Source organism: Terrapene carolina, unplaced genomic scaffold, assembly GCF_002925995.2.
Source record: "Terrapene carolina triunguis isolate 2854851 unplaced genomic scaffold, T_m_triunguis-2.0 Scaffold132, whole genome shotgun sequence".
Taxonomy (NCBI): Eukaryota; Metazoa; Chordata; order Testudines; family Emydidae; genus Terrapene; species Terrapene triunguis.
In genome coordinates, this window is record NW_020664483.1 from 17048592 (window position 1) to 17058722 (window position 10131).

Sequence of the window (10131 nt, forward strand, 5' to 3'; positions counted from 1 at the left end):
TATTCAAGTGATGGTCTATGGTAGACACATCACCTCCAGAGGAAAGGTAGGCAAAATCTCTGAGTAGACAATCATGAGGTCCAGATTTTACAGAAAGCAAGAGTTAAATTAATAATCTGCTGCAATGCCCTGAATTTTTTTTCCCCACTAAAAGCATGTATATATTATGTTACATCCAGTTAAAAGACTTCTGGATAATTCTTATGTTTCCCGTTCTCCGGGTATAAAGCTCAAAACTAGCTAGAAAAACCATGTCCCTGTGGGCAAGGAGCTATCAAAAATAACTTGTCCCAACAACATGTTTGCCCAAAACCAACATAGTTTACTTTTATAGAACTCCCCAGTAAGTTTCCCTCCGATTAAAGTAATTTTTCCCTTAGACCATATTGTCTAGATCAAACTCTGTTAAATAAAGTGTGTACACTGCTTCAAGCAATCTGTAATACACCCATCACCTTAGTATTTAGGTGCCCATTAGAAAAATATTTAAATAAGCTGCTATACTAACAAATTCAATGAACCTCAGAATTGTGGTTCTATTTTCACTCTCACTAATGTTTATATTCAGAATATATCTCAAATCACAACTGGATTTTTTCCCCCCAAAAGATATAGTCTAGTTCAAACGTGAAGAAGTCCGATGGCCTGTGTTATGCAGGAGATCAGACCAAATGATCACAGCAGTCCCTTCTGGCCTTACTATCTAAGAAATCTTAGAATAAATCTACCTATCAAGCACACTACAATACATTCACCTCAGCTCGTTTACTATAACTGCCAGTACTTTGGTCCTGCAGGAACACAAGAGAAATGTTACTTCAAACTCCGAAAACCATCATCCTATTACCAAAAAAAAAAAAAAAAAAAGTAAAAGTTAGAACTGAAAAATAAGATATGATCTTAGTTTATATAAATTAAGACTTTGGTCTCTTGGAGTGAAAGCATCTAAATTACCACAAAGTATATTCATTTTTCTCCTAAAAATGAAAGGCAGCTTAATTTATGCTGATCTTGATTTCTCAAATTAAACTATTCTTAAATTTTATCCAAATTTCAAACTTAAAGGTCAGGTCTACACCAGAAAAGGTTTGCAGGGACTGCTAGTGTAGATGCAGCTTATCCTGCCAATCAATCAATCAATCAATCAAATGATAAAGTGCTTTTGCCTAGTACAGTGTATTATATTAGTTCCCCCAGCAAAATAAACTATAACAGCAAAAGTATTTTTAACAACATAACTGTGTATACAATAAGGTTTTTGCTGGTATAGAAATGTCGTAAAAAAGACACCCTCACCCAATATGACTATGCTGGCAAAAGGTTCTAGCAAGGCAGTGAAAGTTAGGGTGAGTATAAAGACCTTTCACACTAAAATACATCTCACCATTCATGAACTCTTTCTTGCAATTTGTGCACATTAATAAGCATCAGAGAAACCTTCAAGAAATTCTTCTAATATAACCTTGGCTTTAATGTATTAATGTAATTATAACGTAATTAAAGCTACATATCATTCAGTTATTAGATGTACGTACAACAACTGGAAGCACTGCAGTGGTAACATGGCTTCAAGTAGTAAAGGTTTGTTTTGTTTTGAAGTACTGATTTTACTACCACTTTTTCAGAACACGGAAGGGATAACCATTTGATAGCCTTAGTGTTGCCTATATATTTCAAATGTTTAGCAGTAGCTTTCCAGAACCACAATTCAAAACAAAGCAAGCCTCTAAATATTTCAAAATGTTTCCCTAACAAAATATTTCTAACAGAAGGTAAAGGCGCAATTACAAGATCAGTCAAAACATGCAGCATAATTTTCTACCATGGCTTTGCTGTATACAGGAAAGTTGGCAATTGTGTTTTTAAAAATAAAAACAAAAGGAAATCCATTTTTGGTTCACACGCACTGCTAGATTTAACATGCAATGGTGATAAACAGCTGGTTTTGCACATAATGGAAGAAGAAATGGGAATGAATAGCTCCAATTGTATACATTTCCCAATTCCAAAACTGAAACTTTGACAGAAGTCACCCTGCAGCCAGGGGTATCGGATATTTTAGGATAAAATAAATGTTTATTAAAAAGGGCGTTGATTTCTTGGCACCAGTGGTAAGCGGGAGATACCCCTAGTGTCGATGTAAAATACTACAGCACAGGATACCATATGTCTGGATTAATTTTACAGCAGTAAAAGGGAAATTTAAATCGCTATGATTTTAAAAAGACAACCCCTTCACGCACACCGTGATATATTGTGAACCTTCTTACGACATCCAAAAATATACATATAGATTACAGTTACTGTAAGATTCCAACTCTGAGCAATAAAGTCTGTATAATCTAGCAAGTCTCTTGCCATGGGCGACGTACATTGTAGCCTTCCGGGTCTGCACATGAAAAGCAAACGCTGCTGCACCAAAGCAAAAAAAAAAAAAAAAAAAAAAAAACCCTGCAAGACTGCAAAATCACCACCACGGAAAAGCACCACTGAGCAATGGCAGAGAAACGCAGGACTACATCTGGGAAACAGATGAACAGCAGTCTAGGATTCAATGCTGGTTCAGAGACGGGAAGGGGCCTGAGGACACGGAGGTTGGGGGCAGGGGAGGGTACAAAGGCAGATGAGCAGTGGAGTGGGGATACACGATAACGGGGGGAAGGGGCTGAGAAGGGAAGGAGAGTGTGGGGGGGGTGACAGGGCATGAGGGCGGGGGATGGGCTGTTACTGACAGGGTGGAAGGATAAGACTGTGCGGGGGGTCATGTGGGAGAAGACAGGAGGTATTTGGAGGCGGACGGGGCGGGGGGAGTAACGGGGGTACCTGGAGGCGGCGCGGGCCTGCAGGGAGGGACGATCCGGAGGCGGACGGGGCACGGAGGGGACAGGGGTAGCGGGAGTTGGCCCGGGCACGGCAGTATGGAGGGGGCGAGGGCACGGGTATCTGGAGGCTGCCCGGGGAACGCGGGGGAGGTTCGCTGGAGGCGGCCCAGGGGCGGGGAGAGGACCGGGGGTATCTGGAGGCAGCCCAGGCACGGGGGGGCGGGGGGAGAAATAAGCGGCGGGGGAGGGCCCGGTCCCGCGGGAAGCAGGACGGGGGCGGCTCCTAAGGGCCGTTGCCGTCCCCGCTCCCTCTCGATCTCTGCCCCAGAGCCGCAGGACGAGGCTGGGTCTGGAATTTTCTGCCGGGCCCGGTGCAGGGGGCTCGGCGGGCGGGCGGGCGGGGGAGGGGAAGCGGGGGCTGCTCACCATGGTGGCGGGTGGGTGTTGGGAGTCTCCCCGCAGCTGGATCTGCCGAGTGCCGCTCTCAGTGGCCGCCTGCGCCGCGCCCGCTCGGTCCCGCCGCTCGCGCCGCCGCCGACGGTTTCGCTGCAGTGGCTCGCGCTGACCCGCAACCTCACCGAGAGGGAGGGAAGAAGAGCGAGCGAAGAGCGGCAGCACAGGGCGGAGCAGCCAACATCCGGGCACCCCCGCCACAGGGGCTAATTTGCATACGTGCGTGGGGGGGGGAGACTGCGCGGGACGTCATGTATTTTCAGCCGGAGGAGGTTTGAGGTTGGTCACGTGGGGGTGTATAAAATGGAGGCTGCGGGCGGGATCTGGGTTAGCCCTCGCGCGGGGGAGGTGGGTCACTTCGGCCACTGGTTCCTGTAGCTAGTGGAGGGAGTTTCCAATGGGGGCTGGTTCTCCTGGGCCTGTTGCCCCACATGGTGCCGCAGCGCTCTAGGGGCCGTGGTGGGGCACGTACCCGGACCCCAATCGACTTCCACACCCAGCTCCCTCTCCCAAGTTTCATTTCTCGCTGGGCAGGAGTCCCCTGCAGGCAGGGAAGTCTGTGCTGCTGTTTTGCCCCCTTTTCCCTCTTTGCCTAAGGGGAGGCTTTCCTGGTCGCTGCCCAGATCTTCTGCCTGGGGCCCTTTAGAGACACTGGGGCTAAAGCCGTTGCCTTTTGAGCTGTCTTATGTCCTGGTTAATGTGGGGGAGGGAAGGACTAATCCCTGTTCTGCACAGCGTGATGGTCTCTACAGCCATCACCACCTGCCCCCTTGATGGTTTATCTTGCCTCCTCTGCCTTTCTGGGAGAATCCAATGAACAAAGAGGGCTGCAAAGGTGGTTACCTCTCCACACACTCGCTGCACATAAGGAGGGATAGCTGATCCTGTGTTATTGGCTGCCACCCTCCACCAGTTATGGTAACACTTCAATGGAGTCTTCATGCTGAAATGCACCCAAATAATATTTTACCTGTATTGTTTCTAGCCAAGTGCTTTCAGTGTGTCTTTGATGTTTAATACAATTAATTATGCAAAGCTAATGTTATTGTGCTACTGAATAACTAGTAAAAAGAACAGGAGTACTTGTGGCACCTTAGAGACTAACAAATTTATTTGAGCATAAGCTTTCGTGGGCTACAGCCCACTTCATTGGATGCATAGAATGGAACATGTAGCGAGGAGAGATATATATATAAATACATACAGAGAACATGAAAAGGTGGGAGTTCCCCTACCAACTGTAAGAGGCTAATTAATTAAGATGAGCAGTTATTAGCAGGAGGAAAAAAAACTTTTGTAGTGATAATCAAGATAGCCCATTTCAGACAGTTTGACAAGAAGGTGTGAGGATACTTAACATGGGGAAATTGATTCAATGTGTGTAATGGCTCAGCCATTCCCAGTCTCTATTTAAGCCTAAATTGATGGTATCTAGTTTGCATATTAATTCAAGTTCAGCAGTTTCTCGTTGGAGTCTGTTTTTGAAGCTTTTCTGTTGCAAAATTGCCACCTTTAAGTCTGTTACTGAGTGACCAGAGAGGTTGAAGTGTTCTCCTACTTGTTTTTGAATGTTATGATTCCTGATGTCAGATTTGTGTCCATTTATTCTTTTGCTTAGAGACTGTCCGGTTTGGCCAATGTACATGGCAGAGGGGCATTGCTGGCACATGGTGGCATATATCACATTGGTAGATGTGCAGGTGAACGAGACCCTGATGATGTGGCTGATGTGATTAGCTCCTATGATGATGTCACTTGAATAGATATGTGGACAGAGTTGGCATTGAGCTTTGTTGCAAGGATAGGTTCCTGGGTTAGTTTTTTTGTTCTGTGGTGTGTGGTTGCTGGTGAGTATTTGCTTCAGGTTGGGGGGCTGTCTGTAAGCAAGGACAGGTCTGTCTCCCAAGATCTGTGAGAGTGAGGGATCATCTAACTAGTGGCATTCTGCCTAAAAGTGCTTATATAGCACTATCATTTATATGGCATTTTACAAAGTGACAGTCCCTGCCCTGAAGAGCTTACAAATTAGTTATAATGAATGGTGCTATATAAATTTAAATTAATGGAGATATCCCATCTCCTAGAACTGGAAGGGACCTTGAAAGATCATCGAGTCCAGCCCCCTGCCTTCAGTAGCAGGGCCAAGTACAGATTTTGCCCCAGATCCCTAAGTGGCCCCCTCAAGGATTGAACTCACAACCCTGGGTTTAGCAGGCCAATGCTCAAACCACTGAGCTATCCCTCCATATAAATGCAAAATAATACAGCGAATGGAGCCTTAATAACCTTTCAGGGCCAGCTTTTAGGACAGTGACTGCTGGTATGAATAAGATTGGCCCTCAGAAAATGATCTATTTATACTATAAGGTGCTAAGTAGGCCAGCTGATGCTTTATTAGGAAAGACTTTATGAAGGGTAAAGTGAAATATTAAGTAAAAGTGGCTTTACTTTGCATTCCTTTAGCTGCTGTAGGTTACAGCTGCCACCTTATGGCATTTGCTCTGCAGATCAGAACTTTTTGTGTTGACTATCAATACAATATGACATGGTTCTGATAAATGAGGTAGAGATATGAGAATAAATATAAACTATTACCATGTTGATATCCCTTAAGAATAGTCATGCAGAAACAGTTACACTGATGTAATTTTGCAGGCATTTGATTTTTTTTATGACATCTGACTTTCAGATCAGTGCATATGTCCTGCAGGGATAATGCAAATCAATCCTACCAAATTCAGCATGACAGCTATTTTTTTTGGGAGGGGGAATCATTTAATTTAGGGCTAAGCTAATCATTTCCAGGATTATAATTGAGAGCAAGGTCCCCAAACTGGACTGTGAATTTCATCCCTTTCTATCCTGTTATCAAAAGAGTAAATTGTCCCCCACTCTTGCCTTGCTATCTGAGTGGGAGACTGAGCTAGCTTACGACTTGATGACTCAGTGCAAGAACAGTGGGCCCCGCGTGGTCACTCTTACTGCTTGTGCCTGGGGCCAACTTGTCAACTCTCCAAGAAGTAACTAGAATCTTGAAATCAGGTGTTAGTGACGAGCAAAGGCAGTGAAGAGGGTCAGCTGTCCCTTGTAAGAAGCTATTAACATTTTTGAGGAAACTAGATCACTGGGTGAAACATGAAGTGTTATCACAGATTAGAAACTTCTGGCTAAAAGACAGGGTAAGAATAAATGGACAGTTTTCAACATGGCAAAAGATGAACAGTGGAGTACTGTAGGTTCCATAGTAGGCATGATGTTAAATATTTGTTAGAAATATCTGAGAAAGATGGTGAACTATGAGGTGACAAAATGTAGATGACTCAGTTCTGGAGGTTAGTCTAAGCTTGAGTTGACTGTGAGGAAATTGACAAAGACCTAACAACGGTGAATGAGCAGTATGGTGACACACAATTCACTGTTGATAAATGCAAGATAATGCACATTGAAAGAAACAATTTTTAAAAAGTCACACATTTCTGAATGCTAAATTAACAGCAAACAATCCAGAAGTACTTTAATGACTAAAGAATCTTGGCCCTGCCACTGTCAAAGATCAGTACTAGACTAGGTGGATCACTGGTCTGATCTGGTATGGGAGTTACTGTATTCATATTTTGTCACACATTCATTGTGCCATGATTATAGATACTGTATGCTTGTGTAACTGTGCTCTTGTAAACTAATCCAAACTCTATAACACAGATGATAATAAAACAATCTTAGATTTTACTAGTGATGCTATTACTCAAAATACTGCTTTCTCAGGGGCAGCATTGCCATGTAAATTTAGGCCTCAAACTTGTTTTACAAAACCTAAGATCAGTAGACATGTTTCCATGACTCTCTTAAAATTCCAAAGGAAAAAATTAGCTTCAATTTAAAATTCTGCTGTTTGCGTCCCTAATGCTGCAACCCTACATAGTATGTGAGTACCAGGAAGTGAAATTGACTAGATGCTGACTGTAACTGAAAATGAATCTGACTAGTCTAATTTTATTGCCCAACCTGAATGAAATGAGAGAGAAGCAAATGGCATTAATGAGGAAGAGTGCACTAAAGTTAAAATTCTTAACCTTATTCAAGTAAGGCTAACAAAACAGCTCAACTTTTTTCCCCCCAAATACATCATTTTTATCCATAGCTAATAGTTCAGAAGCTCTTCAACACAAAGACAAATGGGAGGACACATTAAAATGAACTAATTGTGAAGTACCATCTTTCTATTATGCTATTGTGTATTGAGCCACACTGGTTATTTTTATCTGCTTATTTCCTACAGTTCTTTTAGTGGTTTTCTTTTCTCTGGTGTACTTACCATTCTTTTATAAGATGTTAAAAATACAATACCAGTGTTTACTGGTAGTACAGGTACTTGTAACACTCTGTACTAAACACTGAAGAGTACTCATTAATATTTTTCACCTCATTGTTCCTTTGTGCCTGAATGTCAGTCTGGGGTAGTATTTTTGCAAATGTATTTATTTTAAAATATTTTTTTTAGAACAAGCTTCAGAAAATTCCATTGCTTAACACTTTTTCTTTGGCTCTGAGTAAGTTTTCTTTGCAGCATAATTACTTCAGTTCAAACTAGAATAAGTATGTATTTTATCCTCTAACCAAAATGTCTATCCACACAGATAAAATTAAAGTTAATTCTGTGCTCATTGGGGTTCCTCAGCAATATTAATAGTGAAGATGCAGTTTGCAGAAAGGTTGCCTACTAACTTTAACTTAATAAATTATACAACAGAAAAACATGGATATCCATTTTAATTAAAACTACCCTATAAATCTTTCTGACTGCTTATCTAACTAGAATCTAGCACTATTTTTTCCTTACATAACTGAAATTTTTCCTTAATTAACTTCCTTCAGGGTATTTTTTCAGTATATAGATTTTGAACTTTTTTTAATAAAATCCATTGTTTACACCGGTCCCTCTGTGTTCTGAGCAGATCCTTTTTATCTTGGGTTTCTATTTTTTTTATGTGTATTTCATTTTTGAGGGGTTATTTTTTAGCAATTTTTACATTTTATGTAATGTCAAAAATCAGGTTTTTGGGGGCTTTCTCTTTGTAGTGTAATGAGTAATGTATAGTATATTATACATTACTCATTACAGCATACACTGCTGTAATGGAGCAGTATTTGTAATGTTCCCTAGTGCACTTTAATGTAGTACTGTTTCAAACAGCACAACATTAAAGAGCACTAGGGAACATTTAGTGCACACCAGGAAAGTTTACACAGACTAATTAATGCACAATATGTTAGTGCACTTTAGAAATCGCACCCCCATAGTGTGCATTATGGTTCTGTGTAGACAAGCAGTTAGACACAAGTAAATATTTCCAGTGTTTTTGTGTTTGTTGGTTAAACACCAATTTCTGATTTATTGTTTTGGGGTGGGGTTTTTTTTGGTATTTGTGGTGTTTTATTGATTATCAGTTAAAAACCAAAAATCAGGATAAAAATAGGGCATCTATCTTACCCTGTACCTTGTCTCTTCACACCTCATTCACAACTGTCACTAACGGCCTCTCTTGGAGGATTCACTTGTCAGTTAACCCAGGGCCTGGGACTCCATCTAATTAAATAATTTTCTCTTCCAACCCTTAAAGGGCTATAAGCAGCTTTCCTCAGCAAAGCAGGTGAACTCTTGAGGCATTGCAGTTATGTTCTAAAATATCTGTCATTTTAAAGAATATACATGTTCTTAGTAACTGGCTTTTAAGGCTTGTTACAGTTATTTTTAGTAAGCATTACTGTTCACCTTTACCATTGTATAAGAAACAATTAGTCATCTTACTGCAAACTGCTTTGAAGGAAATTGTTCTTTATCTACCAGCTAAAATATAAGGCAGCATTTTCCCAGGGAAAGAACATATACTAATTGAAGTGAAAAATGTCACCAGTGTTACATTGGTGTATACATTGGTGCTGGCTTGTTAGCCACAGCTCAGCGCATTTAGAAAGCGGCTCCCATGCATTCAGTCATCAAAACTGACAAGCCATTTTTCTACAAATCCAATTTAGATAAGTGAAATTAATAGATTATAAAACAAATCTAAATATACAGTATAAATGCTGACTGGAATGCATTCACAAATGTACTTGAAAATAAAAGGTTGCTCAAATTTATCTCAAATATCAGCTTTTATCTGTTCTTTTTGGCAGAAAGAAATAAAATTTTAGTCTGTCCTAATATTTTCCTGGTTGCTCTGTGAATGTCTTTGGGTTGTGTAAATTCTATCCAGAGTTTGGGAAGAGGAAGTTTGAGACAACCCTAATCTACAACAGGTTGCCTGCTAGTAAACTATGGTACATATCCCAGTTTTGTTAGGGTCATTGTTAAAATGGCTTTTTTTAAAATGGGGAATCTGTGTTTCCCTTCCAGATTCATTTAACCATAGTGGATGCTGGGGGCATAGGTATTCCAAATATATGGGGGTATATTAACGAAACTATTACTTGGCTTAGCTGCACAGGGTTTTCACTAAATCCATCCTGCTACCTCTGCCTGCCCCCCACTTTCTCCTTTTCCTGTCCTAATCTTAAGAATCTTTATTTAGAACCTTTAACCAGCTTCTGTTTCAGGTATCTAACCTAAACACAGCTTCAAAATTGCCTAAAATCGATTGGGTGAGACAAGTGCTCCTCTCACCCTCCACTCCTGTTCCCATAGCTGTCTGCGGGTATAGCAGCTCAAGATATATAGCTGGTTCCATAGAACAAACAAATGGAAACAATCCTTTGGAGAAACCATTGAGTTTTTCAATGAAACTCGAGACTGGGTTGTTGGTGGCATAGTGGCTTAATATTGTGACCACTTCATTTGCCTATCACCTTATAATAA

At 41.2% G+C, this 10131-nt stretch overlaps 1 protein-coding gene across 1 annotated transcript in view; it reads right to left on the minus strand.

The window, feature by feature from the left end:
• The window catches only part of PPP3R1 (protein phosphatase 3 regulatory subunit B, alpha), an 84375-nt gene extending 80917 nt beyond the window's left edge, over positions 1-3458 (minus strand). Inside the window, exon 1 of the mRNA XM_026653160.1 lies at positions 3249-3458. Within this exon, the coding sequence (XP_026508945.1) occupies positions 3249-3251 (3 nt within the window). The 5' untranslated portion in view covers positions 3252-3458. The remainder of the gene's footprint in view (positions 1-3248) is intronic.
• Between the last annotated feature and the right edge of the window lie 6673 nt (positions 3459-10131).